Genomic DNA, 18859 nt, shown 5'->3' with positions numbered 1-18859 from the left:
GTAGCTTAGTGGTTAGAGCGTTGGGTCAGTAACCGAGAGGTTGCTGGATCAAATACCCAAGCTGAGAAGTTAAAAATCTGTTGTTCTGAACAAGGCAGTTAACCTACTGTTCCCCTGTCATTGTAAATAAGAATTTGTTCTTATCTGACTTACCTAGTGAAATACATTTCCTCCTGCATTGAGGAAAACAAGAGTCCAAGGCATGCTGACCTCAAGTATGGAAGATTAGGACTTTCAACTCAGGATGAGATATACAAATCTCATTTGTAAGCAGTGATTTTGTACTGTTGAGAACGTCGATATTTGATCTGAAGACATTATTGTGGCTTTGTAATTGTTTGTAGTCTTAATTGAATCTATGATGCTATGCCATCCATTTGTTTTTTGTATGTCATTTTAATATTTGAGAATTAAACAATATTAGGCCATACTTGGCCATGATTACAGACACCAGTGTGTATATTTTGACACTATATAAACGAGTCACCCTGCAGTGTTTGTGATTATACCCTGGCGAAGACAGCTTGTCTGTCGAAACGTCGAACATTACATTTTTGTATCTGAGCTCTTAGTGTGTGGCTCTCCTTTAATTTCAAGTTTTCTACTCCGTTAGCCAGCACCTCGCCTAAATAGGTGTGCATTTATTTTTCCTCCAGATAAGTCTCAACACATTGGAGAAGCCTTGCACAAGCGAGTGACTGAAATGAAAGGAACATTAATATTGTACTTTGCTTCCCTCTGATTGTGTAACTGTGTGTGTCTTAATTGTGGTCGTCACCTGGTGGTGAAGGTAAATAATACCACAATTACCTTCATTGGATGCTAGTCTGAGAAGACAGGTATCAATCAACAAAAACATATTTTCTATATTTATATTATTTCAGTGCCATAACAATACAGTAAACAGAGGTGTACATAGAAATAAACAATACAGCATCAAAACGTACAAAAATGGACCGATATTAAAAACAAGACATGGGATTGACAACTTTAAGACGTAGTATAAAACCAGTGACCTGTAAACGACATACATTCCTCAATACACGAAACATCATCTATGGCCACAAAACTATAAACCAGTGCAAGAAATCACGTACAAAAAAAGCGACATAATGGCTTTCAAACATCATTTAATGTCGATATCCCTGATACATTTACCCACTTTACCACCAGCGTTAAAAAAATAACATATTACAACAACAACAAAAAGTTGTCGTGTTTCTTCCCTTAAGTTTTGGTTCTGGTTGCAATAGAAAACACTGTAAACAAACAATGTCCAATACCATCACTATGATGGTGTCCTAACAATGTAGGCAAACAATACTATAGGAATACAGGTAACCAAACACCAATCACCGTTAGGTGTCAAGAATAACAATAAAATATGTACATACTATATAATACACACTTCTGACTTCAACCACAGCTAACCGACCCTATTAATTAGGGAGAGAAATCAGACATTTATTAATTTAAAAACAGATGAAAACATGTTGAAAAGTAAACTGCATAATGCCTAAATATGTAGGGTTTCAAGTTTTTTTTAAAGAACAGCATAGGCACGATGTCAGGTTTGAGGTAAAAGTATTGTCTTTGCAGGTTCTGTCTGGTGTATCCTGTCATGTCCGACTGATATGCTTACGAATCACGTCTCTCCCGACCACCGCTTGTTCCATTCATCCATGGGAGAGCTGTGCCTGGCTGTTGGCTCAACTCTTCTCCCCTGGCTGGAGGATGAATGGTGACTACATTCTGAGAGGAACGTGGACAGTGACCATGACGGGGACTTGCATTCTGAGAGGAACCTGGATGGTGACCGTGACTTGCATTCTGAGAGGAACCTGGATGGTGACCGTGACTTGCATTCTGAGAGGAACCTGGATGGTGACCGTGACTTGCATTCTGAGAGGAACCTGGATGGTGACCGTGACTTGCATTCTGAGAGGAACCTGGATGGTGACCGTGAAGGGGGCTTGCATTCAGAGAGGAACCTAAGAGGCAAGCATAAGGGAGAAGGTGAGAAATATTCACATTAGCACTGTAGGAAATAGCCGTCACCCAGCTACTGGCTTTCCAAGTGGAGATGAAGGATCAGTAAGGCAACTTTTCAGTTCAAAAATCTATTGAACGTACACAAGATCCTGAGAACACTGCCTCAGAATATACTCAAGAGCATGAACAGAAAATGTTGCAACGCAGTCAACAGAAGTCACACTTACAGTGGGGCAAAAAAAGTATTTAGTCAGCCACCAATTGTGCAAGTTCTCACACTTAAAAAGATGAGAGGCCTGTAATGTTCATCGTAGGTACACTTCAACTATGACAGACAAAATTAGAAAAAAAAATCCAGAAAATCACATTGTAGGATTTTTAATGAATTTATTCGCAGATCATGGTGGAAAATAAGTATTTGGTCAACTACAAACAAGCAAGATTTCTGGCTCTCACAGACCTGTAACTTGTTCTTTAAGAGGCTCCTCTGTCCTCCACTCTTTTAACTGTATTAATGGCACCTGTTTGAACTTGTTATCAGTATAAAAGACACCTGTCCACAACCTCAAACAGTCACACTCCAAACTCCACTATGGCCAAGACCAAAGAGCTGTCAAAGGACACCAGAAACAGAATTGTAGACCTGCACCAGGCTGGGAAGACTGAATCTGCAATAGTAAGCAGCTTGGTTTGAAGAAATCAACTGTGGGAGCAATTATTAGGAAATGGAAGACATACAAGACCACTGATCTCACCCCGTGATGTCAAAATGATCACAAGAACGGTGAGCAAAAATCCCAGAACCACACGGGGGGACCTAGTGAATGACCTGCAGAGAGCTGGGACAAAAGTAACAAAGCCTACCAACAGTAACACACTACGCCGCCAGGGACTCAAATCCTGCAATGCCAGACGTGTCCCCCTGCCAGTACATGTCCAGGCCCATCTGAAGTTTGTTAGAGAGCATTTGGATGATCCAGAAGAAGATTGGGAGAATGTCATATGGTCAGATGAAACCAAAATATAACTTTTTGGTAAAAACTCAACTCACAGTGTTTGGAGGACAAAGAATGCTGAGTTGCATCCAAAGAACACCATACCTACTGTGAAGCATGGGGGTGGAAACATCACTCTTTGGGGCTGTTTTTCTGCAAAGAGACCAGAAAGACTGATCCGTGTAAAGGAAAGAATGAATGGGGCCAAGTATCGTGAGATTTTGAGTGGAAACCTCCTTCCATCAGCAAGGGCATTGAAGATGAAACGTGGCAGGGTCTTTCAGCATGACAATGATCCCAAACACACCGCCCGGGCAACGAAGGAGTGGCTTCGTAAGAAGCATTTCAAGGTCCTGGAGTGCCATAACCAGTCTCCAGATCTCAACCCCATGGAAAATCTTTGGCGGGAGTTGAAAGTCTGTGTTGCCCAGAAACAGCCCCAAAACATCACTGCTCTAGAGGAGATCTGCATGGAGGAATGGGCCAAAATAATAGCAACAGTGTGTGAAAACCTTGTGAAGACTTACAGAAAACATTTGACCTCTGTCATTGCCAACAAAGGGTATATAACAAAGTATTGAGATAAACTTTTGTTATTGACCAAATACTTATTTTCCACCATAATTTGCAAATACATTCATTAAAAATCCCTCAATGTGATATTCTGGATTTTTTTTCTCATTTTGTCTGTCATAGTTGAAGTGTACCTATGTTGCAAATTACAGGGAGAACTTGCACAATTGGTGGCTGACTAAATACTTTTTTGCCCCACTGTACATAGGTTTCAGTTACCTAACAAGTAGGTATTGATGTTCTCATCGATAAGGCTGATTTTCTAGTGAAGTTTTTGTACACTTTGAACAAGTACATCAACTTTTCCCCCAAGCTTTCTCTTTACTGTATGGGTCGTTCCATTTGATTTCAATCACCTTTTGACTGCACCCCTCTTGATTTGAACAAATCTTTCCACACATGTTTGACCGGTCAAAACGCGATTGAAATCAAATGGAATGAGGCTTATCAATTACATATGGTAACGTACTAAGTCACATCCTGTGAGAGTTGGGAAATACACTGGTCTGTCACCCCTATTCTCTGTCACCCCTATTCTCTGTCACCCCTATTCTCTGTCACCCCTCTCACTTTGACTCCCAAGTGTGCTTAGGTCATATTGACCCAGACTCACAGGCCTGTGTAAAATAGCATGATACATTTGCATTCCCTACTCAGCTCCTATAAATAACATAATACCCTTTCATCTAGATGATTCCAATCAGAACCCAACAGTCAGTCAGTCTATGTCTGAGATTTTTCTAAAAGGAAAAAGACATACAACCGTTTTAAATACTGGGAAATCATTGGTGCAATTGTAAAAGTAGCCTACGATGTGAGGCTAGCATAGCCTGCGAATTACCTTCAATTTCATTTGGCCTCTTCTTCTGCTTCTCGGACCACTTGTAACCAACTCCAGTTATTTTTGCTGTAACCAGAAGAACTTGTCAATGAAATGTAAAAAATGTATCTAAATATTGACCTGTTGTGTGTTATTCTGTGTGTTTGTTTTTCATGTCCATGCTATACATATTACACAAAAAATTTGAGGGAATACATGCCATTTTCTTTTGCCAGTGGCTTGTGATTGGTGTCCTTACCTGAGTGTCTGAAGTCTTTCGGAGGTTCACGATGGAGAGACTTCGTCCAATGCTTTGCCTGACAAATACTCTTCATCAAAATGGCAGCAGGATCCTGCATTTGCCACTTCCTTTTGAAGCTCTTTTTACAAAAAACACTTGGTCCAGGCTTCAGCTCCCCTATATCTCGCAGCTTCTCTTCCATAACGGGGGACTTTTCCTTTGTGTTCTGGCAGTTCACAGGAGCATCTTCAGAACACTGTGCATCTTCAGGATCCGTGTAAGACCTGTTGAACATGGCGTAATTTTCATATTCACAGGGCTTGAAGTAGTGCACTTTCCTTGGATTCAAAGGAAAGCTGATGTTCCGCTTGGGTTTTGGCGGAGCATCGACACGTTTTAGAATGGGTCGGATGATCCTGGTCTCCGAGCTGGACCTGGGACTGGCCTGTGAACCTTCCACTTCCTCTGGAGGACACCCTGATTGCCTGCGAGTCCGGGGGGTTGGAGTCGGGACAAAGCTGCTCTCCCAATCTGAGAACACCTGTTGCCTCGCAGAGACTTTTTCCCCAAAATCTACGTTGCCATGTGACGGTGACACCATGGCCGTATTAGGGCAAGCATGACTACCTGGGCTGTAACCACTGGGACTGGCAAGTTTGATAAAAGATTTGGGCTTGTGTGCCACTCTTGCAGGTTTGTCCAGCATTTGTGATTCAGGTGAAGCACTGGGAGATGGCTCTTTCCTGTTCTCTCTCTCATGCCAATCCTTTGAAACCTCTGGAGTCCTCGGAAGCTTCGGAATCCTTGGCGGCGAGTCATTCTTACACTCACTTTTTGAAAACATTCCATTCAACACCTTCGTAATCTTTGTCAAATTCTGTTGGGATTTCAAGTCGCTCTGTGCCTTACGTTTTAGTTTCTTGGACAAGTCAGGATGCTTAGAAACCTTTACCCCTAAACCCTCAGGCTCTCCTCTATCTGCCACCCTCTTCTGCCTTGTTGGAGAACCTTCCTCCCTCTTCCGGCTTGGTAGAGAACCTTTCCTGACAAGATTTTGGGGTAAGGACAGCTTTTCCAATCTGATTTTTAAGCATTGAATTGTTTGCTTTTGTTTGCCGCCATTCCTCTGCCTCTCTTTGACAACAGGAGACACTGACTTTGTAAGGGAGCAGTGTCTGTTAGTTTTGTTCTGGGCTTTAGTCTTCGGGATTTTGAGGATTTCCTCTGCATGTTTTGAGGGTGAGGTGTTTATGGAAGTCTTTTTGGGGATGTTTATGGAGATTTTGAGAGGAATGGTGGTGGTTGAGGATCCTTGCACATGGAGAGTTTTCACCCCAGGGCATGGGAGTGAGATTCCACTGCTCCTCTCTATGTCCACCAACTGGCACTGTAACTCTTTGGAGTCTGAGTTCCTGCCATCAGTTTCAGTTGAATGTCTCCTCTTCTGTGACATCTTGTCCCTACTTTGATTGTCCTCTCTCTCTTTCTCAGTTGAATGTCTCCTCTTCGGTGGCTTCTTGTCCCTGGATTGACAGCCTTCACACTCTTTCACAGTTGATGATCCCCTCTTCTTGTCTTTACATCGATTTTCATCACTCTCAGTTGAATGTCTCCACTTGTGTGATGCATGTGGCTTCAGGTCCCTGCATTGATTATCCACAGTTGCCTTCAACCCAGAGCTCTTAGTGGTTTGGGATGGTGTCCTTCCCCTCTCTGCTCTCCCATGGCTTTTCTTGTAACTTTGCCTGTCAGATGACGTTGGATGGAGGGTCTTCTCCTTTTCCATTTTTTGATGTACTTTTTTCTTTGACTTGCAGGTTTTGTATTGGGTGACAAAGTCAGCAACTTTGTCATACATTTCTACAGGTGAACCACAGTCCTCTATAGGTGAACACCAGTTGTCTGCTATGATGTTAGCTCTTAACTTAGAGGGGTTTTCAACCTTGGGATGTGGTAATGTACTCGTCCTGCAGTCTTGGTCCTTCTCTTGCCATCTTTCCCTATCCTCAGAACCAGGACTGACTTTGCTTTGGGTCGTACGTTCTTGGGCTGACTCACATGGTGCTTTGACATCAGTTTCAGGCTCTGTCCTTTTCACATTAGAAGCATGAGCCTCAATCTGAGCATGTGGTTCGTTATAGCTCTCCTCTGTCTCCTGATCGGAATCCTCACTTGTATCTGACCAGAAAAAAAAGTCAATGATCGGTATGACGCCTGTCCATTGCTGCATTTCACCCTGTGTCTTATTGTCACTGGATTTATTGTCATCACCCTCTTCTTCAGTTGAATGTATCTGCTTCTTGTCCCTGCATTGACTGTCAACAGTCACCTTCCCCCCAGAGTCCTTGGGGACCTCTGTCTCCTGATCATTTGTACATGACATGGTAAAGCAGTGAGCGATTGTTATGCATCTTGTATCTTGCTGCAATCCTTTCTCTCTCTGACAACTGGAGCATAGGCCCATTTCAAACCCATTGTCAGTTTCAATACCACAAGGACAGTAGCAGGACTTATCTAAGCTGCCACTTTCTATATTCTCTAGTTGCTTTGTCTGTGTCTTATCTTTGTTTTTAGAGCAGGATTCAGGGGACGCGAATTGGAGGTGAGAGCCATTCTCGATCTGGCAAAACAGTCTCATGGCATCCTCAGATGTCAGAATGGTCAAATTCATTGGGGAAAGGGGTTCTGTGTCGGAGTCTGTTGTGAGGTCTACGACCGTTTTGAGGTCTGTGTCTGGTGCCTCTGTTTCAGCAAGCAGCTTCACAGCATCCTCTGGTGTGAGGACGGTCAAAATCATTGGGGAATGGGGTTCTGCCTCTAAGTCTGCGTTTGTTGGGAGGTCTGTGTTTGTTGGGGGGTCTACGTCCATCGTGAGATCTGTGTTTGTTGTGAGGTCTGAGTCTGTTGCTTCTGCAGGAAATTCCACGGTCTCCATCTTGCTGTGGATGGTGTCATCCTTCTGGACACTCCCAACCACTTTGGAACTGTCCTCTGCTTTATCTGGTATGAACCACAGAGACCAAGCTCTTCCAGAATCTTTGTCAGTGTCATTCAGCTTCTCGTTGACATTTAACCATGACGACCTGTAACCCACTTGGGAAGAGGTGTCAACATGTACTGGAATGGGAAACTTCTCGAGCACTTCCCCTAGTGATATACCACTGACTGCAAAGAGAACCACGGCCTTCTCATCCTCTGCGGCCCAGGCAGACACATCCTGCATGATTTTCTCATCCATTTGATATTTTAAAGCCTCTACCAGGTCAGAGGTATCCCTTCCCCGATACAACTCCAATATGGCCTCGAGACAACCATCCTCTGATTCTGTGACTGTTGTCGCACTCTCCAGATAAGTAACCAGTTGCTGCAGCGCACATAACTTGAACTGAACTTCAGCAATTGTGGACAAATCAAGAATGCTCTCATCTGCAACATTAGAGCTACCTTCCACGATTATCTGGGCACCACCGATGCATACAATATCAGTTGCCTGAGGGTTGGTGTGGACAAATGGTGAAGGTGATCTCTTGTCCATTTGTGTGATGACCTGACGGACCTCATCATTGTCCTCTCCTGTAGATGCCATTGAACTGGTGGCAGATGCATCTACAGGTTTATCACACTCCAGAAGACTCTCAACTTGAACCATCTCATTTAGGACAGAGAGAGAGCTTGCATCATCTTTAGTTCTTTCCCACAGGTTTTCTGCCTGTTTTTCATTGATGGACCAGGTTTGTAAAATCTTAAATGGCAGCTCATTGCCTGCATTCTCTGTCTCCATGGGCTCTGGGGACTGCTGTGGACCCATTGGCGGGACAATAGCCACGGGGGGCGGCGGAGCGGTGGCGACTGCCGTCAGGGTCATGTACCTGGGGGTGGACTTAATCTCCAGCCGTATAGTGGAGTCCTCATCACTAAACCTCCCAGGGGGCCTCGCCTGGTAGTCTTTGGTGTTTAGATGTAGTTGTGTTTTGCCTGCTTGTAAAACATACATCTTCTCTGTGCTAGATTGTTGGGACTGAGAGGGGTCTTGTGTTGAGTTATTCCCATTTACAGGTCCATTTTTAGATCTTAAAACACTCTGGGGCCAGTGCTGTATTTCCTTGAGTGAGATCTTATGTTTATGAGGTTTTTCCTGAGGGGTGTCGGTGAGAGAAGGAGAGGAAGCATGTTGCTGTTCAGGGGTGGTAGAGATCTGTGTGAGAGAAACCATAGCATCATTGCCAGGAAGATGATCTGTATGTTGTGTTATGGCTTGGAAAGGAACACTAGGTCCTAGTATACCATGGGTGTCTGCATTTGTTACCTGGGCTGCTTTTAGGTCAACAACACCAGATTCTGTACCTCCCGTGGAAGGGAAATCCGTAAATACACACTGCTGTACAGTCGTAGTAAAGGTCTGCACAAGTGATGTAGAATATCTCGCAGGACCTGTTGTATGTCCTGATGTTGTTTCACTGTGTTTGTTGTTGACCATAGGAAAAGTTGGAGTGATGTTGGCGTTCTGAATGTCTGTAGAACTGTTGGTCATAGTTTGATAAGGGTTGACATGCTTAGCCTGGAAGTCCAGCCTGGGAGACCTGCTGGAATGGTCGCTAGAACTTCCACTAGAGCCACCCCTAGAATCTCCACTAGAGCCACCCCTAGAACGTCCACTAGAGCCACTCCTAGAACGTCCACTAGAGCCACCCCTAGAACCTCCACTAGAGCCACCCCTAGAACCTCCACTAGAGCCACTCCTAGAACGTCCACTAGAGCCACCCCTAGAACGTCCACTAGAGCCACCCCTAGAACGTCCACTAGAGCCACCCCTAGAACGTCCACTAGAGTCATCCCTAGAACATGCACTAGACCCACCCCTAGAACATCCACTAGACCCACCCCTAGAACTTCCCTTTGAGCATTCAGTAGAATGAACCCTGGAATAGGAATTAGAATGTCCCCTTGATTGTTCATTAAAATGTCCTCTAGCATGTCCATTGGAATGGGTGGGATCTAACATCTGCCATTTGCTTTCCAAGCAATGGAGATTGTTATGATTCACTATCCGACCAACCATATAATCCCAGTCAGCTTTATGGCGATGGGTTATATCCTCATGCCCTCTTTCGACAATGAGTGGGGGCAAAAACTCATAGCTGGGGATGTGGGGTTCATGCTTAGCCCATGTTTCTGTTCTCTCTCCACTGCGGTGTAAGGTTACATTAGGGGATGCCTGGCCTCTCAGGGGACCATAGAGATGTGGCCAATCCCTTATGTTCTGACTCGGAGCCATTCTGTGATGGTCCTGATGATACAGATGCAGAGGCTGGGTCTCTTGTGCCCCATGTCCACGGAAGTCCATTGGAGAGTTTTGTCTAAGGGAGTTGTAGTGGGCCCGTATGGCAGCTTCTTTCTCATGGTTCAGCCACTGGCGTTCCTGTTGGATGAGGTACTGTCTTTCACCAGCAGGGGGTGCACTTTCCCACTGAGCCATATTATGGCGGCTGTATCCATCACCATTATTCCCTTCTCTTGATCTGGCATTTTCACAGGCGTTATCCATGTTGTGTCAGTTCTATCCGTCCCAGCACATTGAACTGGGTAGGATTTCAAGTATAAAAAAAGAGAAACTATTGTGAAAACTAAGCAATGGTTATCCATCAACCAAGTTATTGATTTTTCTAACAAACTACAACATGTTTTTGATATGTGACTGCCAGTTGACATTATGGGCTGAAAGTTAGTTAGAGTGCAGATCACAATCAAGTAACACCATCAATATAGTACACGCTTATATAGGAGGAGCCTGTGCCCCACACATAGCAGTCTGGGCAGGAGTTGAGTTCCACCTCAGATCAGGTTGACCCTCCAGAGGAATCAGAGAGGGTGCTGATATAATATAATATCGGCATTGTTGATATCCAAGGCCCTTTCCCGGGATTAAACTAAGGTAATTTGTCTCAGGCTAATCAGTATTATAACGATTAACCACACAACGTTCTCCAGCCTTGAAGTGATGCAGAGACGCAACCTTGAAGTGCATGCATCACACTGGTTAAACGGTTAACATAACAATGGAGCCTATTCATTCTTAGCTATGTAGACAACTTCCCAGCAGCGTATCTTAAAGTATGGGTCGGGTCGCGATGTGTCAGAGGAAATGTATAATTATTTGATCAATTACTGGAATTGATTTGGCCAAGTGCATCTGCGCTCTCGGGTTCAGTGCGCTCCCTGCTTAGCAGCGGTGCCTCTGCTCAGTCTGACAGCTTTGCGAGTGGGAGGGAGATATCTGTGCGCTTCGTGGTTTAACGGATCTTTTTTCGGCATTTTTCTTTTAGATCACTCCCCGCCCATGCAGCGTCTGGGCGGCAGGTGGTAACGGACACAGGTGATAACGGACACGGACTTGTCAGTCCCACTCCTCAGCAACTCACCACCGTTATCGAATGGACTCAAGCTACCCACAGGTGCTGACTGAGCTCAATCGTCATGAAACGCAAATAGCGATTGACTTTCTCACTTGTTTTCCATACAAACTTTGAGAAATAACAAAGCGCGCCCATAATGTGTTTTGTGGGGTGAAGAGCTTAGTAATGATTGCGCTAAAATGTGTTACAAAGTGACGCGCAAACACCTTGAAACGTTCATCCATGCATTTGCTTGGATATCTATTGGGGAATGAATACCCATACGTAAATATGCTGCTTTTTCTGCACAAATATAACACTGTTCAACATAGATAGCATTGTTGTTCATGTCAACCATTGGATGTTCCTAGGATACTTACAGAAAGTGTGCCCCGCTCCTCTCTCTTTCACATACGGCAGATCAGCTTAACACATTGATATCCCCAACCGATATCTAATCAATCACCAACTCGCACTCTTCTTAAACACTCCTGTCTTCTGTTAGAACTTCTTCAAATGTATATGTGGGAGCGCCCGTGGCTGGTACTAAGTAGATTCAAGTTCCACGCCCCCAGAGTATTCTTCGCTCCTTCGCAACTGATCGGCAGTATTCTCTAACTATTTTATTGAAGCAAATGACTTACAAGACAAATTAATCTACATATTTTTTTATAATTTCTCTGGTTTTTGCTATAATTTACTTATTTTTAAAAATATAAATTCCTGCTATAAATTGACCGTTGATCAAGTAAAAAAAATAAATAAATCACCAGTTGTTTCGTTGATTTATTACTGAACTAATGCTTAGTGATATGGAAGGACTGACTATAGATCTGCAGCTATTTAGAAAGCATATTCAAATGGTGAAATACCATCAATTGCCGAAAGCATGTGAAGTCCGGAGAACCTTGTCATAGAATGAGAAATGCTCACAGAAGGAAAACGTTATAAGCTTAATGACAACTGTACTGTGTGCTTTAAAACTATTATCCAAGTTGAACTAGAACCAGACAAATCTGGATTTGAGAGAAGGTAGTATGAAACGTGGCAGTATCTAAATTGTTAATTTTGCCAAGAAAACCCAGCAGAAAAGAGAATACTTATTTAAACCCGATGTTCCTTGCCTATATAAGCTAAAAATTGATGTGTCTGTCCAGAAAACGGTATTCCCTGCGCAGGTCACTATTGAATAAACCCTGTGTGAATGCTTAACAGTTTTTTCAACTACAAGAGCAAATTTTTCTACAACACTGTAACCCATCAATCTCCATACTTATGATTGAGGTATGATTATGAACGCCTCTTCACACAAATGAACACACCACTCGACAGTTCATTTAACATTTGCATGAGGTTTAATACCAATCAGAACATTTACAAAATAAACCAGTGTTCCTTGGAAGTCGGAGGATCTAGAGAGAAACCACAGCGCAATTCCCTTACTTTGTCTGCTCAGCAGTCCTCTCCAGCAGGAAGTGCAGTGGTCGACCTCCTGATTTGTACTGGAGCGGAGAAAAACTTGCCTTTCCCCTTGTCCTCCTTCTAGATCACTTTCCCAACCTCTAGCTTGTCCCCCCCCCCCACCACTGGGGGGTGTGTGTGATCATTGTGTATCAGTCCAGACCAGGGATGTCAAATATACAGCTCGCGGCCCAGATCCATCCCGCGAATAATGCTAAAAATAAATACAATTAAAAAACAGTCGGAGAGAAACTCATTTGACATTTAAATATGACTGAAGCCAAATCCAAACTGTGTAGAAATGATAATGAACCTACATTTCCAGTCTCTTTCCAGTTTGCTAACAGTCATCAAAACAAAATCTAGACAGTCAGGGAGCATAGAAAAGTCCAAAAGTGATTTAAAAACAATTTCCTTACTAATTTTAATGAAGAGGAACTATAATACATTTGAAGTGCGATCCTCTGGACCTCCGTAGTGAGCGAATGCAACCCGCGGGGAAAAATGTATTTGGTACCGCTGGTCCAGACCATTACTCATGATCAATTCCTACTGGAAACACAAATTGTCCAAATTTCAAGTGTGTAATATGGGTTCAAGATCAGGGGTTAGCGGTCATCATGAGACCTGAGTGACAGGGCACTGATCAGCCTCATCCAGGAAGAGTGTTTGAAACATGTGGTCGTAGAAACCAGGGTGATGGAGGCAAGCCCGGGCGCAGTCTGGACTGAAGTTCACCTCCAGGATCTGAGGCTTCATCACACGTTCACCTGATCCAGGAACAGATCAAAGAGGGTTAGATCATACACTGAATATTATTAGCAGGGGATAATAATGGATTACATTTCAATGGAACTTACATTATATAACTAAAATATGAGTTTTATAAAGAAATACAAATTAAGTGTGAAAAATTTGATTAAGTATATGGTATGTAGTGTACAATGGTCTATACTGGTAATACTCCAATGGTATAACTATTAATTTATAGATTAACAGTGCCATTGTACCCATCCTCCTGGGTGGAAACTATCACTACGGGAAACTCCCACTAAGATACATAGCAGTTTTCCTACACGCTGAGGTGTGAAACTAAACCTCTGTCGGAATCAGTATGTGTTATACATCACTAATCAACTGTTAAACCATCCAATCTACCTCTGACACATCTGAGTGAGTAATGCATGTTATTTAGCAGATACTTTTATCCAAAGCGACTTAGCCATTTTATTTAACTAGGCAAGTCCGTTTAGAACAAATTCTGATTTACAATGACGGCCTACCCAGACAACGCTGGGCCAATCGTGCACCACACTATGGGACTCCCAATCACGGCCTATTGTGATATAGCCTGGAACCCAAACAGGGTCTGTAGTGACGCATCTTGCACTGAGATGCTGGACCAGTCAGGAGTCATGTGTGCATACCTTTTACCTATGGGTGGCCCCAGCAGAGGTCGAACCCATGACCCTTGCCATTCCAAGCGCCATGCTCTACCAACAGCCACACAGGACCACATTTTAAATAACAGAAGACTTATCAACTACACCCTCACCCTCCTAGCCTGTTGGGTCCTAAATTATTCATGCCCACTAAATTAAGTTGTAGCATCTGGGTAACCTCATCGCCATAAAGCAGAACTTGGTATCCTAGGTGACCTTCCTGAGGCTAAGGCAGATAACTATAACTCAGCTATAGGCACATTCAGATGATAGAGTTTACGCTGACCCAGAGGGTCGAGATGTTTTGACCATTTAGTGCCCTGTCACTCAGGTCTCATGATGACCTCTAGGCACTTGGAGAGCGAACAGAGATAAGATGAGTGGTTTGTCCTTCGGTTCTTCAGTAGATAAGTGATAATGTAATTTCATAATTCCAATATGTTTTCATTAATTGAATTCACTCAGTCTATTTTATGAGAATTTGTAAGATTCTTATTTGCATAAAATAGACAGAGAGCGGTCTTATCAAAATTAGATAAGTATTTATTCTCGGAGCGCGCTGTCATGTAACCACGAACAGTTTATATACAAAATATGACGTCATGGGGTACAAAATATTCTTTCTCCCAACAGTTCAAAAATTCATTCCCACCCCTTTGCTCTCTCTCACCCCAGATACAAAGTTAAATCGATTAAACTTTCTGAAATCTTCATCCATCACCATTCAGCAGACAGATCCAGCTAATGGAAAATCTAAGAAAACACACACTGCCTTATCTAAACATCCCAGAGCTAAGTTGAGTCGGTTCAACCATAGGTTAACGACCCTTTCTGCTTACGTAGAAACCCACAATTCCAGTCTCTCCAACCTGGCTGGTATTTAATTACCCCCCATTTCAGGATCCACAATCCCTTTCTTATGAATTAATATTGTTAAATCAGATATAAAAACAGAGTAGAGATTTAAATTAGTTATAGTTCTATTTAAAATGTAGATATTGTTTAGTCATTATTCATAAAGTTCCTAGCAATAAGTACAGACCTTCCGAGGAACATGTGTCTCCCTATATGCATGTGTCTATTAAACCTTTTAAAATACTAAAAAGTGTTCACTATCTTTTTATCCAGCATTTTCCACACCTTGAAAAAAAATGTATTGTTCCCAACAAGCCCCAGTAGCCATACAGTTTTAGGTCTGTAAATGTAGGAACCCAACGTATACAGAGTAACAACCGTATGCCAATGAATGTGTTACTTTACACACAAAAATATATGCAGCTGCTGCTGCCGGTCCTCCCCCCCCCCCCGCCCCCCCATACCACACATCAGATCAGGTTCTCTACTTCTCACTGTGCAGATGCATGGTGTCATCATTACAACACGATCAGTTATGGGGGTCTCCTATAGCTGGTTCGTCTGGTCACAGAGACAAGAGGCTGATTTGGCTGCGTTACCTTGCATACAACGTGGGTACTGGTCAGCTGGTCTGGCCTTGAACTGGCTATTCTCAGAAACTATAGATCAAATCAAATGCATTTGTCACGTGCGCCAACAGGTGCAGACCTTACCGTGAAATGCTTACTTACAAGGCCTCCTTTACCAATCGTGATTAAGCACAAATCAGTGTGTAACCCATGCATGGGATCACTGCCACTCACAGTGGGAGATTATCAATGAGAACGTGGACAGTAACAGTTATCTTATCTATTGTTTGAGACTGTAGCCAGTTCAAGGCCAGACATTGTGAATGTGTGAAGAACTCAGTGAGGAATGTAGCGCTCTCACAAGTAGACACACATGGAGGTACAGAAACATACACATGATAAGTACGCATGAATACTGCCAGGCCTCACCTCTGTCCCCAGTGCCCCACTTGAGCATAAGGTCTACAGCGTAGATGGCCCGGGAGGAGGGGTAGGCACAGAAACCGTAGGGGGCCGGCCTGGATGAGGCTGCCTGGAAGAGCTCTGCAAATGCCTTGAACGCCTCTCTCTGAGAAAGAGGAGAGAGGGGAGGGGTGAAGTGTGAGAAGGGGGTAGAGAGAGAGAGAGAGCACAGCAGCAAAATGTGACCTGTTGCCACAACGGCAACCAGTGAAGAACAAACACTATTGTAAATACAACCTATATTGATGTTTATTTATTTTTCCTTCAGTACTTTGACTACTTGCACACCGTAACACTGTATATAGACACATGACATTGAAATGTCTATTCCTTTAGAACTTTTCAGAGTGTAATGTTTACTGTTCATGTCACTTGTGTTTATTACCCATTTCACATTCTCTGGCAATGTTAACATGTTTCCCATGCCAATAAAGCCCTTAAATTGAAATAAACAAGGGAAGGGAGGTAGAAAGCTGAGACAGAGGCAGAGATAGAGGGGGGTGAAGACAATACAGTTGTTACTGTTCTACCTACAGTGTTGGGGGTAACGCATTAAAGTTTCCAGTTTTATTAGTCATATGTGCAGGATACACATTGTCGACACCGTCCAACTAAATGCTTACTTGCAGGTTCCTTCTTGACAATACAACGATAAGAAATAATAAAATAACGAACATAAAGTCAATGTCAGTAGAATAGAACAAATATTTCAGAATAAAGTATAATACAGGAAGGCACCATTTATAGTCCAATATTTACACTTGTTTTGGGGAAGGGGTGATTGGGGGCAGGTGTTTGATTACTATTATGATTAACGGAGTAAAATCATTTTCTCAAATTGGGTAATATGAGTTACCTTGTCAAACAACACGCATGATACTTTCAGAATCATCTCTCTACTGGTCGAGTGTTTCCATGATCCCAGCTCAACTGGTTCCCTCATTTAGTTCTCTAGCGAGCGGAGAAAGGCTGTTTGGAGGAACGTCATGACAGCTGCTGTCCATGGAAATGAATAGAGGCACCTCCAATCTTTGCCATTGATCGCTTCTGAGATCGATTTAATAATTACTCGCTATTTTCCCCATTCTACTACACTTGACAAGCACTTCCCTTATTCCACCACTTGGCACTGTGCATACGCATGGTCATGGCTATGCATACATTTTCACACACTCAAGCAAACACTCATATTGATAACATCACTTTGCGTGGAAATCCCATGCATGGTTTACACAGATTTGTGCTCAAGCATGATTGATAAATGACACTGCTGTGGTCTTTAGGTCACAGGGAATACACTTCTCCAAACAGACATCCTTGAAAAAAAGCACACAATCTACTGGAAGGTATTGGGAATATTCCAGTACGTGTTATGCATCTTAGAGTAGTAAGCAGAATCCCTGTGATGGTGCAAAGTTGGATCAGAACAGGCATAACCATTCTGGACCATGCCTGGTCTTGTGAAGGCCATACACATTAGTTAATCATTTATAGGCGCCAGAAGACATCTACCTGCATTAGGAGCATAGGTGTGTATTACTTAAGCACCATTAGACATAAAAGTGTGTGCCGAGGCTGGGAAGACAGTTGATCCATGGGCCAGCTCGGCTTGTTACTTTGTAATAAAGTCTATTTGAATTCACAAGTTCCGGTATCTTGAGAAATATTATTGAGCAAATATTTATTTGACAAAGGGGGGCCACAGGGGCCCACATCAAAGCACATCTGATTACAGTCCTCTCTCACATACTCACTCCCATCAGGGTCCTAGAGTTAGGCAGGGCCATGACAATACCTACGCCATTTCTGCCTAAAACCAAATAATGATTGGTTGTCTTAGACATGCAAGGAGGTGACTCCAGCTAGTTAGAATGTACAAAAGCTGTGTTTGTGTGAAATGTATGTTGTCTTTGCAACTGTATGACCCAGTGGGTTGAATAAACTCGGTTTAAGTTTTTTTCTAGTCGTCTGTGAGTTTCTCTTTTTGTTCAGAACCTAAACAGGTGAATACATCTGGTTTGAGCTTTTATCAGTGTCTGTCTGTCTGGACTTGGAGTAGAATCTAACAGTAAACAACTTTGTTTAATATACCTTCAATAAGTTTAGGTAATAAACATGTTGGAGTCGCAGTGAAAAATACTGACTTGCTGTTGTGCCAGATTGCATATCTGGGGTCTTCGGTCACACAGACACTTCCCCAAACATGTAGCAACCCTTTTCTCTTCTCATACTACGACTTTATACATCAAAACATCCCAAAGGTTTCAAGCCTAATTGCACTTCAACTTAAATCGCACTAAAGCAATTATTTACCATCAGTATATATGGCTAATTAAGCATCCCATATACAGTGCAGCACTTGTAGACTAGCACAGGAAAGCAGTGCCACAGATGAAAGGGGAAACTAGTGATCGTCAAACCTGAGTTAGTAGTTCTGCATAGTGACACCACACATACACACTGCTGCTACTGTCTATTATCTATCCCGTTGCCTAGTTACTTTCTCTACCTATAGAAACCTAGCTAGCTCAGTTCCCTCGTGCCTCTGGACATCGACTCAGTACTAGTACTCGCGGTATATAGCCATGTTATTTTTACTTGTTATTCACTTTATTTCTTCCTTGTGTCACCATTTATATTATTTTATCTTTGTTGAAAAAGGACCCGTAAGTAAGAAATGTACTGTTAGTCCACACGTTGTCTATGAAGCATGTGACAAATACAATTTGATTAAGTAGCTCATCTTTGGTAGAGCATGCGCGTGTTGCCTTGTTCTGACAGTAACACCGGTGAGATTCAGATTTCTTTTCATGAGTGACAAGTAATAATTTGTTAGTTCCGACAAAAAGTAATATTGCAAAGTAACGTTACTTTGTTAAACGCAATGGATAATATATTACTTTCCCAACTAACTAATCTCAACACTGATTATGTAACAGAGTTAGAGCAAAATTGAGTGTACGCTACACGATTCCTCAGTCCTAGAAACATTTGAGACCGGAGACAATATGCCAATGTTGTTACCTATTCGGGGCGCGCGGCCGTCACCGACGCTCA

General features: G+C 42.9%; 2 protein-coding genes across 2 annotated transcripts in view; both read right to left on the bottom strand.

Moving 5' to 3' along the window:
- Window positions 1–842: 842 nt before the first annotated feature.
- Window positions 843–11543, bottom strand: LOC135514855 (uncharacterized). The gene is made up of 4 exons (XM_064938515.1): window positions 11394–11543; window positions 4640–10200; window positions 4402–4467; window positions 843–1991 (listed from the first exon to the last, which is right to left on the bottom strand). The coding sequence occupies exons 2-4, from the start codon at window positions 10164–10166 to the stop codon at window positions 1639–1641; spliced, it is 5946 nt and encodes a 1981-aa protein (XP_064794587.1). The 5' UTR covers window positions 10167–10200; window positions 11394–11543; the 3' UTR covers window positions 843–1638.
- An 802-nt stretch (window positions 11544–12345) lies between these two features.
- The window catches only part of ttll12 (tubulin tyrosine ligase-like family, member 12), a 29020-nt gene continuing 22506 nt past the window's right edge, over window positions 12346–18859 (bottom strand). Inside the window, exons 13-14 of the mRNA XM_064938514.1 lie at window positions 15770–15908; window positions 12346–13244 (exon numbers count right to left, since the gene is read on the bottom strand). Coding sequence (XP_064794586.1) covers window positions 13093–13244; window positions 15770–15908 — 291 coding nt within the window. The 3' untranslated portion in view covers window positions 12346–13092. The remainder of the gene's footprint in view (window positions 13245–15769; window positions 15909–18859) is intronic.

Source organism: Oncorhynchus masou, chromosome 26 (genome assembly GCF_036934945.1).
Source record: "Oncorhynchus masou masou isolate Uvic2021 chromosome 26, UVic_Omas_1.1, whole genome shotgun sequence".
NCBI lineage: Eukaryota > Metazoa > Chordata > Actinopteri > Salmoniformes > Salmonidae > Oncorhynchus > Oncorhynchus masou.
Note: the sequence above shows the minus strand (reverse complement) of the source record. Positions and strands in the feature narration are given on the sequence as shown.